Consider the following 21,470-nt stretch of genomic DNA (forward strand, 5'->3'; position numbering starts at 1 on the left):
GATTTCCTCGGTCTGGTGGTAAACACGGAGGGGAACAGACCTACCCAGCAACAGCTAGATGTCATCCTGGACAAACCCTCACCCCGGATGCGTAAACAACTACAGCGGTTCCTCGGGCTGGCGAACTGGCTGCATGCCTTCATTCCTGAGTTCTCCATGGTCGCAGCGCCAATGTAAGAGCTGCTGTCCTCGAAGAAGCCGTTCAAGTGGACCCAAGCCGCGCAGGATGCATACCTAGAGCTGAAAGACTGTTTCCGACAATGTCACTTGCTAGCCCAACTCGATCCGAGCCGCCCAGTAATTGTACAAATGGATGCGAGCCAGGAAGGGATAGGCGCCATCCTGTTGCAGACTGGGGACGGAGGGGAACCCAGGATCATATAATATGCCAGTGCTAAATTCGGCGAGGTCGAGAGGTGCTACAGTGTAAATGAGCGCGAATGTTTGGGCGTGGTGTGGGCGCTGAGGACGTACCGGGCGCACTTGGAAGGGCAGCACTTAACACTCCAGATGGACAGATAGTGCCTGAAGTGGCTAGCGACAATGCAGGGGCGTCGGTCAAAATAACACGCTGGGCAATGTTGCTACAGGCGCTGGATTTCACAGTGGAGCATGTCCCAGATAAAAACAATGAGCTTGCTGATGAACTGTCCCGCAACCCCGACGAAACCGTAGTGGCCTGGGACGACACGGTTTGGGATGAGCTGTTACCCCACTGGCAGGGACAGGGGCACGGACGTCCGAAACGACCCCCTACCCACAGTGCTGTACAGCATCGGCGGGGAGAATCCACCCACCCTCCCCCCCGGCACCGAGTTGGATGATTTGGACGAGTTATCTCCTTTCGTTAAGAACCAAACATAATATCTCTCCATCTCATTTATATAGACTAGGAATTCTTGAAAACTCGATGTGTTTGTGGATCCTCAGATGCTGATGTACACCATCTTTTATTGGATTGCCCTTGTATTGGAGGCAGAACCGACTTTTTTCAGAGCCTTAAGGCAATAGGAATTTCGCCACCCTATTGTTACCCGCGGATGTTGTATAACCACTCCCGTGAGGTTTTAGATATTATTATTCGGTTTATTATACAAGCCAACATTTGCATTTAATCTGTATGGTTGGATATTGCGACTTTTGCTTTTATCCCGGTGGTTGGTTTACCCTCCACATCCCTAATCCTATGTTCCATGGCCTTAATTTTTCCTTATCGTAGACGGGCCTCTACCGAGAAGAGAATATATACTACCTCGATCCTACCGAATGTTTTTAGATTCGTTAATTCACTTCATTGCACTATGGCTGCTGGCACATTCGCTGAAGGCCACCCAAACCAGTGTTGCCAGACGTACGAGAATTCTCGTATTTGTACGAGAATTTATAACCTGTGTACGTTGTACGAGGTAAAGTTGGATCTCGTACGCTTTTGTACGAGAATTTTGAAGATCACTTTCACTGTTGGTTTTTTTACCCGGGTTCTAGTAAGATATATTAGCTTTATTGTATCGTTTTGTCAAAAAAAGTGTATAACATTTCTTTTGTAACTTAATACCATTAAGTGAAGTTCCTGCCCGACAGCGTTGACTTTTTTTTTTGGCTAGAAACACAGGCGATGCTGACTAAAAAATAGTGTTTTTTTTTTTTTATTAGCAGGTGCCAACCGCTATTTGTCTAGCACAGGAAATGATGACCCAGAGTCAGAATAATGTTAAATGCACAACCCCTAACTCACAATTTACAGTATTTTTGTATTTTAAATTAACTAAAATAAAAAAACTGGATATTTTTTACGAAAAAAATAATGCGAAAAGAGTGAATGGCAGGAATAATTGTATTGTTGTGAAAATTGTTGTTAATAATGTTTTACTTATGTAATCATAGGATTGTGAAAATTGTTTAGTTCAGATTTGTTAGGCTTGTAGCTCAAATGTCAAGTATATAAAAATATTGTAGAAAAACATTTAAACTTTTGCTTTTACAACACCATTGTGTACGAGATTTTTTGTGTCTCATACGAGAATTTTGGTTCCTTGGTACGAGACATTGACATTTACAATCTGGCAACACTGACCCAAACAAACATAAAAAAAAAAAATCTTTGATTGTGTTGAATCTAAAAATCATCGTGGAAAAATGTCAAATTAAACCGCTATTATTTTAATTTACACATCTGTAATTTAAATCATTATTAATGGCAGGAAATATTTCAAAAGTAATTCTCGGTTTTGAAGATGAAGTTATAACTGATAAATACAAACTTTCTTGTATGGTGGACAAAATCGGCGGCACTCCGGTAAGAAATATTGTGAGATATTAAAGATTCATATTCTTGTTTTCCTGAAAAGAAAAAATAATCTCAGTTCTTTATTGAGCTATTACACAAACAAAAACACATTTATCCCCCCCTCCTAATTTTCATAAAAACATAACTTGCATATTTATCTGCCTCATATCCTGCAACACACTTTCAATTCCCCAAAATTAATCATTAATCAACTTGTAAATACTTATAATCTGTAATTTCATACAAAATGATTTCTTGGATCACTTACAAACGAGTCGTATTCATAAGATCTTCAATAGGAACAATACATATTTTGTTTCTACTCTGTTTCGTTGAAATTTCACGGTTTATGCTCCTTCCACCCTTTATTACCTTATCAGCACTGGGATTTCTGCCCCTAAGTTGTTTGGTTGGCTTTGTGCCCGTTCAAAACGACACGTGTGTTGCCGCAGGATTGGCCAGACTGCGTTGCCCTGTCCAACCCCTCGTGCCGGCTGTGTGGTCGTGTGCTGCCCCTGGTGTGCCAGCTGTACGCGCCCCTTGCCAGCAGCCCACTCCACCGCACGCTGTACCTCTTCGCTTGCGTCAGCCCAGGCTGCTGGGATCAGGACGACAGGTGTGCATGCCGAATACAATTAGAAAGTAACATGCACTTCATTTTCTAAAATGTAATAAGGCAACCTTAGAAAATGGTCTGAAATATGCTCAAATACACAAAACAGAAATTATCAAAAATATCTGTAGTTCTAAATGATAAAAATGTCCAAAGAAAGCTGCAAAAGAAGTTGATACCTAAGAATGTGTCACTTTTTGAACATGGTATATACAGGTTACTGAACATATGAAAGTTATGGAAAAGTACCCAAATAAACATTAATGGTGCTAGAAGTCATGCAAATTTAATTTCTAGCAGCTTTTTTCTAACATTAATTTTGGTTTTTTTGATGCCTCACTTTATTTTCTAGTCTCACATTAAATATAAATAGTTGGGAGACTGTGCACTTAAAAAATCAAATGCAAATTATCTGTGAAAAGGGTTTAGCTTTGTTACATAAAAAAATGACTGATGTATAGAAGTAATGAAAATTTTGTTAAAGGCCATGATAAGGTAATGAAATTGGTTCACCTAGTGTTTGTAGACACCCTGTAAAATGTCCTTAAAAAAATAAAATTACTATAAATGACTGCTTGGCTACTGGGTTAAGGCAGTATCAGGGTGTACAAGGTAATGTTCTTATGTTGCTTTTCAGGAATTAATAATAAAACTCTGAAAATACTGTTTCAAACACAAAAGATCTTCCTCTATCTACTCTGAAAACAGCGTCTTTAAATTTGTACTGGTTTCTGAGAAATACAGTTTATAGCTTACATTACAATACCTAAGCATTGATGCAGCTGTCGCCATATATATATGTATATATATGTGAAGCATGGAATTGGTTACAAGAAATACTGCTTCCCATAAATACTACTAACTTTAAAGTACTAAAGTACAAAAAGCAAAATTATTAATACGAAAAGGCAAAAAGTATAAATGGTTTACCTATACTAATTTACACATGGCTGTGATACAGGTGATAAAATAAACTCTAAATGATTATGATATTGCCTAGAATTTGAATAAGGGATTAATATAAAAAGCTTTATAATTAAAAATTAATGACCTTAAAATATCAACATTAACTAAAATAATGATAAAATGCATTCTCAAACTTTTAAAAAAGCTTAACTATTAATATTTACATGGTGGGTACCCATATTCTAAGTATAAATATGAAAAGTATTCTCCCAAAAAATAAATTCTATTCACAAAGCCAAATGTCCCAGTTCTTTGTTAGTAAAAGTGAGGCTTATACTTTTAACCAACTTGCCTTTGACAATAACTATGTCATTAAAACTGATCCTAAATAAATAATATTCCTTGTTTTTATTGATCAGCGATAGTTACGTAAAGTTTCATAAAACAATTAGTAGTCATTTGTTTAACCACCACACCCATTGTGTCACCATCTAACTTACCGATTAATAAATAACCAAGGTTTGCAATGTTCCGTTTCACACCTTAATGCCAATGTCTGACTCAAAAATATGTTCAATTACAGTTAATAAAAGCCTCATACTTCAACAAAAACTACATCCTAAGCTTTAAGAATTCATTTGGAATTATAGGGGTTCAGATACCTGTATTCTTTCGTATCTTCACAGTAACCCACAAAAAGCATATTTTCACTTTTGGGATCCTACTTGTACTGTTGTTTCGGAATGTGCACAGCAGCATTGCAGCCAAACACACGCATCAGTGTATGCTTCCTCTTCCTCCGGCATCATATCTTCACTGCGCTGGTACGTGACCTGTTTTCAAGGTAGATGGCCATATTGACTGCGTCAGCCCATTAACGATGGTTCTATTTGTGTTTGCAGAATCTATCTACCCAATGTTAGTAATGTAACAATATCTTAGTGAGCGTTGTCAGATAGAACGAGGTAAAATTAATATTTTTTATTTATTAGGTACAGTTTTCATGATAAGTTAAGCTATAATAAATTAATAAAAAATTTAATTTTTGTGTTTCATGTTATGTTTGGTTAAAATGCTGATTGGTTTCAAAATTTTTGTTATATTTCTGTGTTACATGTTGTAGTGATATACTTTTCTATCTTCTTTTGGTTATATCGCAGTTCACCACAAAATATTTTCTCTAATTATACGTAATGCTAATTTGACTAAACAGTAGCAGGAATTGTCCTCGATGGAAAAAAGAAATGACTTGAAAATGGGGGCGAAGCAGAGCCCCATCTGTTCCTTCCCCTCCACCCTTGCAGCTGGCAGCGGCCGGACGCAAGCCGTCCCCGCCACGACGCACCGGTGCGCGGGTGCAGAGGAGTGGACGGAGCAGACCTCCCCCTGGCTTGTCGACTGGATGCGCATGGTGCTTGCAGCTGGGCTTGCCTGCGCTGCCAGTGGCCGGACGCGTCGTGCGTGCTGCCTGAGAGCCTGCCCCCCGCGACGACGGACTGGTGTGTGAGTGCGGAGGAGTGGGGCGACGCAGACGAGGACCGAGCCAATGGCAATACGGCGCTGGAGCCCCAGTGGTCGTCCTCTGATGAGGAGGATGAGGAGGGGGGAGATGTATTCCGGCTGGCTGGCCTGTCCTTGGATGAGCGCAACACCGACGCCGCTGCGGGCCAGACGCGGTCCCCGGGAGCCTCTGCTGAGATTGAAGGCCCTGAGGGGGAAGTGGTGCGTAGAAAGGGATCTTTGCTTTCAGCACCCATTCACACTATCAAACTGGTCCGAATGTACCAGACTTTAGCTGAATGTTTCATTTTAAAGTGATCTTGAAATGAGTTTCAAGCTCTTAAGATATCAAAAAAGTTTTTTCTTCTAACAATCTATACCGATATCAGCTAATGTAAGTGTTGCATAAAAAAACTGGACCAAATTATTCATTACTGCAGCATATGCAGGCCTACATTAACTGCTTGCAAATGTAATTTAAAATTTTAGATAAAAAAATTTTATTTCCTAAGTACGCAATATATCTTGCACACTGTAGAAGTTATTTGCACATAACTGATATAAAGCTTCCTAAAAATATAAATAGGTATTTATTCCTAAGCCTGAAACAAAAATTGTTTTGGAGCTAATGTCATGTATTGATAGTTTTCTTTTTTACTTCAATTTAATGACCTCACTCACCCCATTTCATGTCAACTTTGTAAATGAAAAAGATTTGTTAAAACTCTGTTTTTAGATTTTTATTTAAAAATGGTAATAAGTTAATGCCCAAATTGGTTTCCTTTTAACTCGTGCTATTTCAATTCTACAGTTCTTCAACATTTCAGTAAGTTTTTGTCTCTTATCTTCCATATTTCATGTCCTTTGGTGGTTTAATAATAGGTTTTTAAGATGTTTTTATTTTTAAAATTAATTTGTTTGATTGCTTATTTGTTTAAAATATTTTTGTATTTATATTAATTATTTGAAGTCTTGTTTGTTTTATGGTTACCGTATTTACTTGCGTAAAGGCCCCCCCTTTTTTTCCAAATTTTCGACTCCAAAAAAGGGGAGGGAGCCTATACGCGAATTTGGAGGAAAAAATAGATTTTTCTTTTTTTCAGGTATGAAAAACTAACATTTAATAAAAGCAAAATGAAATACCGCCACAACTTATCTAAACGCCAATTAAATTTTGATTAAATGAAACAGCTGGCGGAACGATTGGCAAGTCGTGCGTCTTTGTTCGAATGAGGATGGGCAGGAGAGGCAGCGACGCGGCAGGAGGAAGAGAGAGGCAACGACTCCGCAGGGGGGAGAGAGGCTGAGGCAGCTGGGTTAGGAGGGGAGAGAGGCAGAGGCGTGGCTTAACCTCCTTCCTGCCAGCTAGCCAACCAACCAGACAAAGGAGTGTTAGAAATACCAGTTTCATGGTACATGTACCAGTTTTTATAGGTAATTCCTTGATGTATTACCGGTATAGTTTCTTTTGTCTTAGTTTAAGAAATACAAAGATTAAATTATTTTCGATTAGGTATGGGTATAAAAAAAATGAAAACCAGTTTTAGACATTAGGTTAGTTACAGGGCTCCCAACGACCGGGAAAACAGGGAAAATTCAGGGAAATTGAAATGGGTCAAAAACACAGGGAAAACTCAGGGAAATTTGTTGTGCGGCAATCACAGTGTGTTTGTATATATATTTATATACCAGCTGCCCGACCCGGCTTCGCACGGCTATACTAATGGAAAAAAATTAAGCCACATCTCCCATTTACAGTAATGGTAAATTAAAAAAATTCAGTGAAAATTTATTACAATGCTGTATAATGTACCGGAGAAAAAATGAATAGCACCGATGGTTTCCCGACTCGTGCACGCAACATACAACTGATGTACCCGTACTTCGCTACGGCAGTCTACAGGCAGATCACTCTTGCGCCGCTCATTATACATGCCCTCCTTGTGGGTACGCCACTGCCGCGCGATGCCCGTTGCCATGGAGATGCAGAAGGCATGAACAATGCAAAGTCCTGTTCTCATGCAGACAAAGTACCCACTGTTACCTGGTTTTAACCACCCATGGGATCTAATTTTCGTAAAATGTCATCCTGCGTAACATAAGGAACATTACTGTGAAGTTTCAAGTCTGTAAAATATATATACTTGAAAAAAAAAGGGCAATAAAAAACAAAATAAACACAGAGAGAGGAAAAAAACAATAATTTAGGTTTGCGATTTAAAGTGATAAAAAGTATTTAAATACTAATTGAACTCTTATGAGGGTACTGATTGCTTCGTTGTTAATATCACACTGGTGTTTTTTACTTGTATGGAAAAATTAAGAATGATAAGGCATCTAGTGCGTGGCAACAATGTTAATAGGCAATAGGAAATAAACTTCTATGCGCCTGCGTTATTGTCAACACACACTTCGTACGTGTACTGCATGTTGTATCTAACACCGTGAAAATAGTTACACATTGTGTTATTCTGAGTCAAGAGTTCTCGGACTACAGAAGCAGTTAAATATATTTGAAATTTTTAAGTCAATTGTGAGAAGTGTTTTTTTTTTTTCTCAGAAGAAATCAACGGCGGTCCTCTTATTATTTTCTCATTAGAAATATAGATTACGTTCACGGATGTGTGCTAGCACAGTTTCCTTAATTGTGCAATGAAGACATGGTGAAACTTGTGAGACTAAGCGATTCAGTATCAAATGTGTTTTGCTACTCTACATTAGGCCTAGGCCTATTCTTGATAGTCTGATTGGATAATTGTGTGACATTCACGATGTCTAAATTATATCCTGCTTGGCTAGATGGATCACTGTTTCCTGACTGGAAACAGTGGCTACGTCGTGTTGAGGGTGATGACAATAGTGCAAAGTGTATTTTGTGTAAAAAGGTATTTTCTTAAAGTAGTATGGGTAGACAGTCTGTAAAGAGCCATCAAGAAGGGAAATTTCACAAACAGTTGGTTACTGCTGTAATGTTGCAAGACCCCTGCCCTCCTAATTAAATATTTTTCTTTTAAATTATTTTTTATGCATGTAAATATTTCTTAAATAATCTTTCTAATTATATTTTACCGTTTTCATGTATTTTAGGGTTGATGTTTGCACTTGCTTTATGTTTTAAGAGTGTACCTTGTATTTTAAGAGATGTTTTCAATCATTACTATTTTTTATGTAATTATTCACAAAGAAGTCGCTATACTAGAATTTTGCCTGTTTAGGCCTACTTTTTCAGGTTTTTTTCTAAATAAGTTTTATTTTGTAAAGTAATTTGTATTATGATTGCTGTTCTTAATTTTAATTAACGTGTTGCAATATAATTAAAGATCACGGGACTGTGTCTGGGCTGGGGTGATGTGTAGAAAGAGAGGCATAAGAGACATGTAAGTGTGAGTGAGAAAGAAACAGTAATTCCCCTCAGAGATAGATAAAGACGGGAATTTCCCCACTGCGTGGGAACTGAGTGATAACTGCTGTCTCACGGTGTGGGAGAGAGAACGAGAATGGGAGTCCCCAATTTTGATGTGAAATTGAAAAGAGACAGATCAAGGGAAGCCCCGAGTTATGTGTGTACAGGGTTTTTTCATGTATTGTAATTTGTTCTCTGATTGGCTTGTATCTGTAAGCGTGAATGAAGCGTGCGTGAGATTGGTCGGTGAGGTCATGTGACGTCTACTCCCTGCGTGGAGGAGACGGTGACAAGACTTCACCAGTCGTCCGTTGAACGCTGCACGATTAGGTCGCGTTCGGTGGCTTCTCGCCAATAAATGAAGTAATTTGCTGGAGAAATAATTTAACGTTGGTGGTCAGAGCCATGCCGAGTATTAAATTAACCTAATTTTCTTTTCATTTCGTTCGGGCAGTATTTAGAAATTTTGATCACCTTCGTCGGCGTTTTGGCTCGGGGCAAAATTCGTTTTCGCTGGGTGCGGCCCTGTTTGAGGCCGCACTGACTTCGTGTACTTCCAGTAAAAACATTACTGAAGGACGCTATTTTTTCGTTAATTCACATCGCGCAAACTGTGGGCATTTTTTGACGGGCAGATGTATGTGTTGAACGAGTGAGCAACCTCTTTTGGAAGTGTTTGGATTCGTCTGTGCATTCTAATTTGAAAGAATAAAACAAAAACTACAGTCAACGCTTTAAATCTTTTTATTTTTGTAAGTAACGAACCGTTATACTGCGAGCAGTATTTCTGCATCTATGTCAGCATACTTAACAAAGCCTTTAAATCACCAAGAAACGAAGGGATCAATTATTTCAAGTGTTTCCACAGCACCAAATTCTGAATTAGCATCCAGCACACCAGCATCCTGTTCATTGTTAACTGGATCATCATCATCATTCAGTGCTCTCAAAGAGGCATCTTCAGGTATGGTAAATAAAATACATTTTCAGGGAGACAGTAATGTCAGAAAGGCAGAAATATTGTGGGCATCACATGTTGTTATGAAAAAAGACAGTTTTAATAGCCAACAAGGAATAAGCAATTTGTTTGCTAAAATGTTTCCAGATAGTTCCATTGCACAAGAAATGCAGCTTAGTAGTACCAAGACTGCATACTTAGTTACTTATGGACTTGCCCCGTATTTTTTCCACAAACTTACAGATGAAATCAGACCCACAAAATACATTGTTGCGTGCTTTGATGAATCCTTCAATAGGGTATCAAAGGTACAACAAATTGACATAGCTGTACGTATATGGGACGTCAACGAAAATCAAGTAATGGCCAGGTACTGGAATTCTTCATTTTTAAGCCATTCTACAGTTGATGATCTCTTAGAAGGGTTTCAACAGGGACTAAAGGATGTGGAACTATCCAAAATTGTACAAGTATCCATGGATGGGCCGAATGTCAATTGGTTGTTCATGAAAAAATTGAAGGCAAAAACTAAGGTGTGCGAAGAAGATCCAGATATATTAGACCCGGGATCTTGTGGTCTCCATGTTGTTCATGGTGCCTTTCAAATGGGTTTTAGAAAGACCGGGTGGGTTGTTGTTCAATTTTTAAGGGCCATATATTCTGTGTTCAAAGACTCACCTGCTCGACGATCAGACTTCAGACAAGTTACAAGTTGCAGTGTTCTTCTGATCAAATTTTGTGATTGTCGGTGGTTGGAAAATGTCCCAGTGTGTGAGAGAGCAATACAAATTTTTCCTCACTTGAAACATTTTTTTAAGACCAGTAAATTACCTGCTACATATTCTGTTGAGAAAGTGAAAGATTGTTTGAGGGATCCTTTGTTGCTAGCTAAGCTGAGTTTTTTCCTGACAATGGCTTCTTCACTTGAACCATTTTTAAAGAAGTTCCAAACATCGAAACCAATGTTACCATTTCTGCATAAGGAATTGGAGGACTTGCTAAGAGAGTTGCTGGGACGTTTCATTAACATGGAAATTTTGAAAGCCAAGACAACTGCATATCAGCTTATTAGTATTAATTTTGACGATGTAAGTCTGGGACTTCCACTCTCAAAGTTGAAAATTGGATTTGCTGCAAAGCATGAGTTAGTTGTGGTTGATGTAAAAGAACTTCAGAAACAAAGGTTCCTAACAGAATGCAAAACACGCATGGTTCAGATTGCCAAGAAACTTGTTGAACATAGCCCAATAAAATACAAAATGGTTAAAGCTGCTGCTTGTTTGGACCCTAGAAAATTGTTGGACAAACAGGAAGAGTGTAGGACAAGCAAGAACACATGTTTGCAAATTCTTATGTCTGCCAAGCACCTAACTGCTCTTCAATCTGATAGAGCTAGTGTTCAGTTTACCAAATTTGTTACTAATATCAATTCTGACAAACTTGCATCATTTCATGTACACAATAACAGATTGGACTCTTTTTTTTGCAGATATGTTGAGTGGAGAAGAACAGTTTAAAGATATGTGGCTTGCAGTGAAAATTATATTAATTCTCTCACATTGTAATGCTTTTGTGGAATCTGGATTCTCCATCAATAAGGAGATGCTTGTTGAAAATCTCCACGAGGAATCTTTGATTGGCCTGCGACGAGTTTGGAATGGAGTTAGTAATGCTGGTGGTGAAAATTGTATTCAAGTAGATCAGGAAATGATAAAATATGCCAGAGGAGCAGCTTCAAGGTACAAAGGTGCCCTGGAGCAAAAACGTCAAAATGAAGAAGAGGACAAGAAGTTGGACAGATATTGTAAGGAAGAAAAAAAAACGCAAGACTGTAGAAATTCAAGAGCTGCTAAATAAAAAACTGGAAATAGATAAACAAAAAGAGCATTTAGAGATGAAAATTAAAAAAATTAAGAAAAAAATGTAATGGGCTTAAAGAATAACCAGTACATATTTGTAATATTTTGTGAATGTACATTGAATATGCAAGATACCTAAACATTTTTTTCCTATGCAGCACAAGTGGTATAACATTAGGCCTATGTATGTCTAAATGTTCACAGCAATTTAGCAGGTAATAAAATATCTGATAATACCTTTATGTTAGTAGCATATGTATGCCTGTATATTAAATAAAATTGTTCTTATTGTGATTAGTTTATTGCATTATATATATATTTTTTTAATTTAGCACAGGGAAAATTGCCGTCAGCCGCGGTCTCGTGTTCGAGATCAGGCGCAGGTCCTAGCGGGTTGGCTGGCTTTTTTAGCGTTTTCTGCTCCGGGAGGGCGCCAGGCTAGCTCGGTGTCTAACCGTGTGATGGTCGTGGGTTCGTTGCCCCAGCGTGGTCCGCTAGAACCGTCGGCGGTGGTGAATTTTGTTTCCTGATGGGGTTGTTTAAGTTAATTGACATACACTGCTTGGTTTTTCTACGGGTCGCACGGGGGGTGCGGGGTGGACTTTTTATTGTTCACGATTGACACTGGTTCATTACATTGGGCGCGAGGTTTACTTGGCGGTACATGACTGCCAATGGGGCGTCGGAACACGTAGAAGTTTTGATTACACTATGATTACAATTACACTTGATAAACTGGCACTCTGTGGTGCTTTTAAGTACACGATTACACTGCACACGTTATTTGAGAGGGGCACCTGCGTGCCTCTACGTGCGTTTACTTAAGTCCTCACGCCAGTTGAAGTCGAGGGAGAGCGTTCAATTAGCATCGGCTAATTTCGTAATCTGTAATTGGCGACGCGCGGGCCCACCTGTGTGGACCGCGGCTCGCTACTAAATTTAAACACGTTTAATCTTGAAGTTAGCCTGTGCCTGTGCACTAGGCGATTAAATAAAGTTCTGGGGTGTCGGGAGACGGCCCGTACCGAATACTGCACGACCCCACGTAATGCTTTGTGTGGGGCGTGTTAAATTGATGCGGCTGGGTTAGGCCCTACACCGGAAAAAGGACCGGGCGCACACGGGGAGTATTAAAAAAAAGGTTTTGGTTGTGACTATAATTACCAGATGGACGTCGGTGAAACAAAGAGATGCTGGCTCCCCGTGGGACGTGCGTCCGTCCCGGTCCGCGAGTCGCGCTGTACTCGCGTCCGGCCCTGGCGCGAGGGGAGGGGTGAGCTCCCTGTCGCGCCAGAGTTTCTAAAGTTCCGTTATTCGTAAAAATCTATATAATTAACTCATTTTAAGTGGCTCTAAATTCACATAATAAAACATAATGATTAATCTAATATCTATATATGTTATAGAAATGACATTTAATAAGTTTGTCTAAAATAAGTTTGAATATTAGAGTCAAGCTGGAGACTGTCTGTTTCTTGAAAACTACTCCAGTGGCGAACGATAATGCTAATTTGGGGGTGGTTTGAATTACGTCACACGTTTCCCTACTGAAATTAGGCTGAAGGCCGCAAGGGTTGCACTCACAGCTGTTTTAGCGGAAAACCACACGTGAGTGAGCCGGGCACTCCTACGTCGCACTTTATTAATTAGGGGCTTTTGTTTGTTTTTGATTACGTTATTATTACGTGGGGAATTTTGTAGGCACGGTGAGTGCATTGCATGCGTAATTAGAAATGGTTCGCTATTCTCTACCTTGGGGCTGCGGTCCGCTCACTTGACTCGGGTGGGCCATGGCTAGGGGCGCTTTCCGTTAGCGGAGCCGAGTACTGGCGGGTGCAGGTCGGGCTTTGGGGTGGCCTTCGGCCGTACGATGTCAAAATATATTATAGGACAGGGAAAACAGGGAAAACTCAGGGAAATTTACTGAAACAAGTTGGTGGGAACCCTGAGTTAGTTTAGCTACCCCTTTTTCCGCCCATTTTCACGTTTACGGTAACGACACACACTCTAAAACAATGCGACTGGCAATGTGTAGCGTGGAACTGCCGGAGCGCGTAAAGCGTGGCAACACTGTCGGCCAGCAGCGCTTGCTGACTACGTAGGTACCTGCTCCACCCACTTCCCTTCCTCTTTCACTTCCCCTCTTCTTCTCCGACAACACTCCACATCAACACAAGCGCGCGAGTCCAGGTTTCTTTAGCTTTATGCCGTTTGAGATACAACTAACTGCGTACGTCTGTCACGCCTCACGACAGTCCTGCTGAGAGCGGACAAACTATAATGCCAGTCTCTGCATCACTGCTGCTCACAATATATGTCTTGCTGTTTGATGCATACCAAGCTGCCCTGCCCTCAGATAAACCCAGAAAAACACGTTTTTAAATTTTTTCTCATAAATGTTTACAAAATGAGGGGGGGGCGTATACACGGGCGGGGCCTTTACGCGATCAAATACGGTATTTTAATTATTCCTGTCGGTCTATAGGCTCAGGCAGAAGGCTATGGCTTCTATAATGTTACAGGTTTTTAAAATAATTGAGTCTAGTGTAAGGCTACATTATATAAAATATTGGGAATAATGTTTATAAAGTTATTTTGTTATTATTTTGGTCTTTATATTGCTGGACGTATTTTAAATGGTCAGTAGCGGCCATGATTTCCTAGCCGTCAGACGTGTTTTGTGTGTGCTCCGCAATTCATATGTTACTCTATTGTAATCATGTATTCATATATTGTATATAATTAATTCATCATTATATAATCAGCCTGATTTTCGGGGGTTTTTGTCATCCCTTAATGAAGCATTTACTTTTGAGTTTGAGCTAGTGAGAGACATTCACCCGATCATGTTTAGGTTGCAGTCGAAAAAAAGTCTTCAAAAACTTATGAAAACCATAATCACTGCTTACATGAAGTTTCCAAACTTGATTTCTCAAGCATGGAAGAATTAATCAGCATTGTGAAATTACTTTGTTAAAAAGTTGATGATTTAAAGAATGAAAATAAAGTTCTAAAACTTTGCTCATGGACTCTATAGAGTAGAAGCTTATGAAATCAAACATGAATTATCCCAGATCAAGCAAAACCTGAACATCAAGAGAAACTACGAAAAATCTTTTAGTCAATCAATGAAAAAATCCTCCAACAGTAAGTTATCAAGTCACATTGAAGCACGGGGCGCATCCGGCCATAGCAACACGACTCGTGACCTACTTCCAACACTCAGCATGAATCATGCGTCATCATAAATCTCAACAACACCAACTACCAACCAGATGACCAAGAAGGCTTTCCCATTGTGTAATTTGCGCACAAGTCCCGTGCCAACGGCAACGCTGATACCAAACATTACCAAGTTTGGAAAAATTCCCTGTGCAAGTTGGTATTCGTAACACATCCTACCTTAAAACCACATCTAAACTTACCTATCAGAAGTCAGAAGCTTTGTCACATGCTTTGAACTCTTTTTACTGGAACAGGAAATCATTGATTATCTGTCCAATAAACTAAACCTATCATCATTCAAAGTGACAAAAATGAGAACAAAACATAATACTTATGCATCCTTCCATTTCTCAGTCCCTGAATATGACTTCAGCCGTATTAACATAGTTACATGGCCTAGCGGTTGTCTTATTAGCCCTTTCTACGGGAAGCTTCATCCTGAGGAAATTGCCAACAATAAATCCACCCTTGCAGATAGAGCAATTGTCAATAACATTTCATCTTGTGCCCCACAGCAGCGTATCTACATCTTCTAACCGGAGGCCAGGAGGAGAATCATTACTATAATCCAGTGCCGTCTAGCATTAAAGATTTGATTATCTCATATCAAAATGTCGGAGAACTTCGAACTAAATCAAATGAATTTTATGAAAATATTTTTATAAATTAACACATTGTAAACTCTCATTATTTCACCTATCAGTATGAAATGACAGGAATCCTAAACTAACTAACAAGAAAAAGGATGGCAGTGCATTAATAGCTATTAACAAAAATAAATTCATATCAGCTAAACCTATTCATATAATTGACTCCTCTGAAGTTGAAGCCGTGTGGATAAGAATTAAAACCTCATCTTCCAAATTTTTAATTCTTGGAAATATTTACTTGTCGCCTGATACTACTGCCAATGCTTACTGTGAATACTTTGAGGCCCTACAAGATAAACCTATAACCTGTTATGATGCTTAATGATTCTTGGAGACTTTAGCACTCCTGGTGTTACTGGGTGAATAGGTAACTCAGCTGATAACATCTAGCCTAAGGCTATAATAACCAACCATCCAAGAATCTTCTAGATCTCTGCTTCTCTAATATTTTTCCATGTTTTGTAACTTTTATGAATGATGTGTTAATCAAAGACCTGTACCATCCTGTTTTAAACATTATTATTTCAATTGAAAGTTCCTCGCACAAGTATAATTCTTAGACTCAGTTTCGTAGTTACGAAAACAGTAATATACAATTCAATTAAAAATCACGATTGGACTGACTTTTACAACTTTTCTGACGTAAATTATCTTGCTGAGCAACTATGTAATTATATAAGTGAAAAAATTATCTACATACCAACTTGAAGAAAAAAGGCTGCTAAATGTCCGGTTTTCAAATCAGTTCATTTACGCTCTAAAACAGGAGAAAAAAAAATTAAATTATATAAAAGATCCAAAAATATGTTCTAATATTCTCTCATTATCGAAAATAAGTGTAAGTTCTAATCAAACATGATAAAATTCAATGGACTTGGACAATCAATAACATCAAGCAGAATCCAAAAATTTTCTTGGAGATAAGTTAAAATCATGAAAAATGGTTATTATGAACACACTCTCTTAAAGTAAATGGTGCTGTAGCTAATGAACCAGTTTTTTTCTATTGTTTATGTTCCTGTCAGTGCTAAACCTCAAGTGCCTGTCACTGACCTATGCCTTGGGACTATCCCTATAACATTAATCTTTGAAAGCCTTGTTCTCTTGTTATAAAGGCGCTTAAAATTTCCAAATCAACTTGTCCAGACGGTATACCCAATTTTATTCTTAAGGGTTGCTCTCAATTAATAACACCACTATTACAACATACATATATTAAACATTCGTTTTAAATTGCAAGTGTATCCTAGCAATTGGAAAACTGCCAAGGTTATTACAATCTATAATTCTGGAAGAAAACTCGATGTTGCTAATTATCGACCAATATCCTTACATAATGGTTTTGCTAGGGTGTTGAGCTTTCGATACTGTAAACCATTCTCTACTACTTATTAAATTATCGAGCATCTGTCTATATGATAATTATATTAAATGGTTCTCCAGCTATCTCGAAAATAGAAATTTTTGCATTGATTAATAATCACAATTCCTCGTTATTTAATGCCTGTTCTGGTGTTCCCCTGGGAGGTACGCTGTCAGCCCTGCTTTTTAATATTTTCATCAACTATATAATATTGCCAAAATTGGTCCTTAATCACTCAACAGGCTCACTATTTGCAGATGATCTAAAAATTTATAGGAAAATTACAACTCTAAATGACCGCTTGTTGCAAAATAACACTAATTACGTCAATCAATGGCGTAAAGACAATCTGGTTAAACTTAATAATGCAGAAACCAAGATAATAACTTTTTTCAGGAAATATCTCCCTTTTAAATTTGAATACACTTTAAAAATTAACTTAAAAACATTGGATTTTACTTAGATTCGAAAAATGTAAAATACTGTGGAGAAGATAATTAGTTGACAGTGTAGTGTAGTGTAGTGTAGTGTAGTGTGTGATGGCACGTGCACAGGTGACGGTAGACACGCCCGTGCTACCCGCCGGGAACCTGCTCGCCGTGCTGCGGGACGACGCCACAAGCCGCGCGGGCCTGCCCGAGGGGGCGGCACCCCAGTTCCAGGCAGTGTTCCTGGCCACCGGCGAGGAGGGCGAGGAGGAGCGGCCGTGCGGAGAGCACGGACGTGAGCTGCCGTGCAGAGAGCATGGACGTGAGCTGCTGGTGAGCCACGGTGGGGAGGAGGAGGGCTACGAGCCCGACCGGCCGCTGCACGGTGACACCATGTGCTACCGCTTCCTGCTGAGGCTGCGCAGACACCCACAACAGTTGCTCCGGTGTGTGTGCTACCGCTACCCAGCTCAATCTTCATTATAACATATATAAGTTTTATTATTCATATTGGAAAATTTTTTACATATATGTTTTTTGCATATCTTTGTAATGAAACGTAAACTTCTAAGTTTGTCTTAGATTTTAATGTATAAATTTAATAATTAAAATGAGTAGTAAATTATTTAAAGGAGTTGTGTCGATGAATGCAGGTACTACATAGGGACTCCGCCTCTTCTCCTGCGTCCCCTCGAGAATGTGCCTCGCTGCTGTGCGTACTGCCGGGGCCCCGTGGCCTGCGAGCTCCAGCTGCTCCCCACGCTGATGTACCGCTTGCGATTGGTCGGCTCCACCGGCCACCACCTGGAGTTCAGCAGCGTCCTCGTGTGGAGCTGCCAGGGCTGCTGCTGGGCCGAGGGCGACCTCTGCCGGCGGGAGGTGGTCACTCTCCAGAGCGAGCACTCTAGCTCGCTCACTTCAAGTAACACTCTCTCATGAGAGCTGTCAAGCAGTCTGCCGGCGGAAGGTGGTCACGCTCCAGAGCAAGCACTCTAGCTCTGCTCACTTCAAGTAACACTCTCTCATGAGAGCTGTCAAGCAGTCTGCCGGCGGAAGGTGGTCACACTCCAGAGCGAGCACTCTAGCTCTGCTCACTTCAAGTAACACTCTCTCATGAGAGCTGTCAAGCAGTCTGCCGGCGGAAGGTGGTCACACTCCAGAGCGAGCACTCTAGCTCTGCTCACTTCAAGTAACACTCTCTCATGAGAGCTGTCAAGCAGTCTGCCGGCAGGAGGTGGTCACGCTCCAGAGCAAGCACTCTAGCTCTGCTCACTTCAAGTAACACTCTCTCATGAGAGCTGTCAAGCAGTCTGCCGGCGGGAGGTGGTCACGCTCCAGAGCAAGCACTCTAGCTCTGCTCACTTCAAGTAACACACTCTCATGAGAGCTGTCAAGCAGTCTGCCGGCAGGAGGTGGTCACGCTCCAGAGCGAGCACTCTAGCTCTGCTCGATCAAGTAACACACTCTCATGAGAGCTGTCAAGCAGTCTGCCGGCAGGAGGTGGTCACGCTCCAGAGCAAGCACTCTAGCTCTGCTCACTTCAAGTAACACTCTCTCATGAGAGCTGTCAAGCAGTCTGCCGGCGGGAGGTGGTCACGCTCCAGAGCAAGCACTCTAGCTCTGCTCACTTCAAGTAACACTCTCTCATGAGAGCTGTCAAGCAGTCTGCCGGCGGGAGGTGGTCACGCTCCAGAGCAAGCACTCTAGCTCTGCTCGATCAAGTAACACACTCTCATGAGAGCTGTCAAGCAGTCTGCCGGCGGGAGGTGGTCACGCTCCAGAGCAAGCACTCTAGCTCTGCTCGATCAAGTAACACTCTCTCATGAGAGCTGTCAAGCAGTCTGCCGGCGGGAGGTGGTCACGCTCCAGAGCAAGCACTCTAGCTCTGCTCGATCAAGTAACACTCTCTCATGAGAGCTGTCAAGCAGTCTGCCGGCAGGAGGTGGTCACGCTCCAGAGCGAGCACTCTAGCTCTGCTCGATCAAGTAACACACTCTCATGAGAGCTGTCAAGCAGTCTGCCGGCAGGAGGTGGTCACGCTCCAGAGCGAGCACTCTAGCTCTGCTCGATCAAGTAACACACTCTCATGAGAGCTGTCAAGCAGTCTGCCGGCGGGAGGTGGTCACGCTCCAGAGCAAGCACTCTAGCTCTGCTCACTTCAAGTAACACTCTCTCATGAGAGCTGTCAAGCAGTCTGCCGGCGGGAGGTGGTCACGCTCCAGAGCAAGCACTCTAGCTCTGCTCACTTCAAGTAACACTCTCTCATGAGAGCTGTCAAGCAGTCTGCCGGCGGGAGGTGGTCACGCTCCAGAGCAAGCACTCTAGCTCTGCTCACTTCAAGTAACACTCTCTCATGAGAGCTGTCAAGCAGTCTGCCGGCGGGAGGTGGTCACGCTCCAGAGCAAGCACTCTAGCTCTGCTCACTTCAAGTAACACTCTCTCATGAGAGCTGTCAAGCAGTCTGCCGGCGGGAGGTGGTCACGCTCCAGAGCGAGCACTCTAGCTCTGCTCATTTCAAGTAACACACTCTCATGAGAGCTGTCAAGCAGTCTGCCGGCGGGAGGTGGTCACGCTCCAGAGCGAGCACCTCTAGCTCTGCTCACTTCAAGTAACACACTCTCATGAGAGCTGTCAAGCAGTCTGCCGGCGGGAGGTGGTCACGCTCCAGAGCAAGCACTCTAGCTCTGCTCACTTCAAGTAACACACTCTCATGAGAGCTGTCAAGCAGTCTGCCGGCGGGAGGTGGTCACGCTCCAGAGCAAGCACTCTAGCTCTGCTCACTTCAAGTAACACTCTCTCATGAGAGCTGTCAAGCAGTCTGCCGGCGGGAGGTGGTCACGCTCCAGAGCAAGCACTCTAGCTCTGCTCACTTCAAGTAACACACTCTCATGAGAGCTGTCAAGCAGTCTGCCGGCGGGAGGTGGTCACGCTCCAGAGCAAGCACTCTAGCTCTGCTCACTTCAAGTAACACACTCTCATGAGAGCTGTCAAGCAGTCTGCCGGCGGGAGGTGGTCACGCTCCAGAGCAAGCACTCTAGCTCTGCTCACTTCAAGTAACACTCTCTCATGAGAGCTGTCAAGCAGTCTGCCGGCGGGAGGTGGTCACGCTCCAGAGCAAGCACTCTAGCTCTGCTCACTTCAAGTAACACTCTCTCATGAGAGCTGTCAAGCAGTCTGCCGGCGGGAGGTGGTCACGCTCCAGAGCAAGCACTCTAGCTCTGCTCACTTCAAGTAACACTCTCTCATGAGAGCTGTCAAGCAGTCTGCCGGCGGGAGGTGGTCACGCTCCAGAGCGAGCACCTCTAGCTCTGCTCACTTCAAGTAACACACTCTCATGAGAGCTGTCAAGCAGTCTGCCGGCGGGAGGTGGTCACGCTCCAGAGCGAGCACCTCTAGCTCTGCTCACTTCAAGTAACACTCTCTCATGAGAGCTGTCAAGCAGTCTGCCGGCGGGAGGTGGTCACGCTCCAGAGCAAGCACTCTAGCTCTGCTCACTTCAAGTAACACTCTCTCATGAGAGCTGTCAAGCAGTCTGCCGGCGGGAGGTGGTCACGCTCCAGAGCAAGCACTCTAGCTCTGCTCACTTCAAGTAACACACTCTCATGAGAGCTGTCAAGCAGTCTGCCGGCGGGAGGTGGTCACGCTCCAGAGCAAGCACTCTAGCTCTGCTCACTTCAAGTAACACTCTCTCATGAGAGCTGTCAAGCAGTCTGCCGGCGGGAGGTGGTCACGCTCCAGAGCAAGCACTCTAGCTCTGCTCACTTCAAGTAACACTCTCTCATGAGAGCTGTCAAGCAGTCTGCCGGCGGGAGGTGGTCACGCTCCAGAGCAAGCACTCTAGCTCTGCTCACTTCAAGTAACACACTCTCATGAGAGCTGTCAAGCAGTCTGCCGGCGGGAGGTGGTCACGCTCCAGAGCGAGCACCTCTAGCTCTGCTCACTTCAAGTAACACACTCTCATGAGAGCTGTCAAGCAGTCTGCCGGCGGGAGGTGGTCACGCTCCAGAGCAAGCACTCTAGCTCTGCTCACTTCAAGTAACACTCTCTCATGAGAGCTGTCAAGCAGTCTGCCGGCGGGAGGTGGTCACGCTCCAGAGCAAGCACTCTAGCTCTGCTCACTTCAAGTAACACTCTCTCATGAGAGCTGTCAAGCAGTCTGCCGGCGGGAGGTGGTCACGCTCCAGAGCGAGCATTCTAGCTCTGCTCACTTCAAGTAACACACTCTCATGAGAGCTGTCAAGCAGTCTGCCGGCGGGAGGTGGTCACGCTCCAGAGCAA

The 21,470-nt window shown here is 42.1% G+C and overlaps 1 protein-coding gene across 2 annotated transcripts; it reads left to right on the plus strand.

Annotated features, from left to right (window-relative positions):
* The first annotated feature begins 2,099 nt into the window (after window positions 1-2,099).
* Window positions 2,100-18,502, plus strand: LOC134542882 (programmed cell death protein 2-like). Of its 2 annotated transcripts, none has more exons than XM_063387465.1 (5): window positions 2,100-2,308; window positions 2,740-2,903; window positions 5,228-5,528; window positions 17,319-17,638; window positions 17,846-18,502. In XM_063387465.1, exons 1-5 carry the CDS (start codon window positions 2,195-2,197, stop codon window positions 18,129-18,131), a joined length of 1,185 nt encoding a protein of 394 aa, XP_063243535.1. In that variant the 5' UTR covers window positions 2,100-2,194; the 3' UTR covers window positions 18,132-18,502. The 2 variants fall into 2 exon arrangements, with proteins under 2 accessions (XP_063243535.1, XP_063243536.1); XM_063387466.1 differs by having other exon boundaries at window positions 2,100-2,296.
* The last annotated feature ends 2,968 nt before the right edge of the window (window positions 18,503-21,470 follow it).

The sequence above is a fragment of the Bacillus rossius genome (genome assembly GCF_032445375.1).
Source record: "Bacillus rossius redtenbacheri isolate Brsri chromosome 9 unlocalized genomic scaffold, Brsri_v3 Brsri_v3_scf9_2, whole genome shotgun sequence".
NCBI lineage: Eukaryota > Metazoa > Arthropoda > Insecta > Phasmatodea > Bacillidae > Bacillus > Bacillus rossius.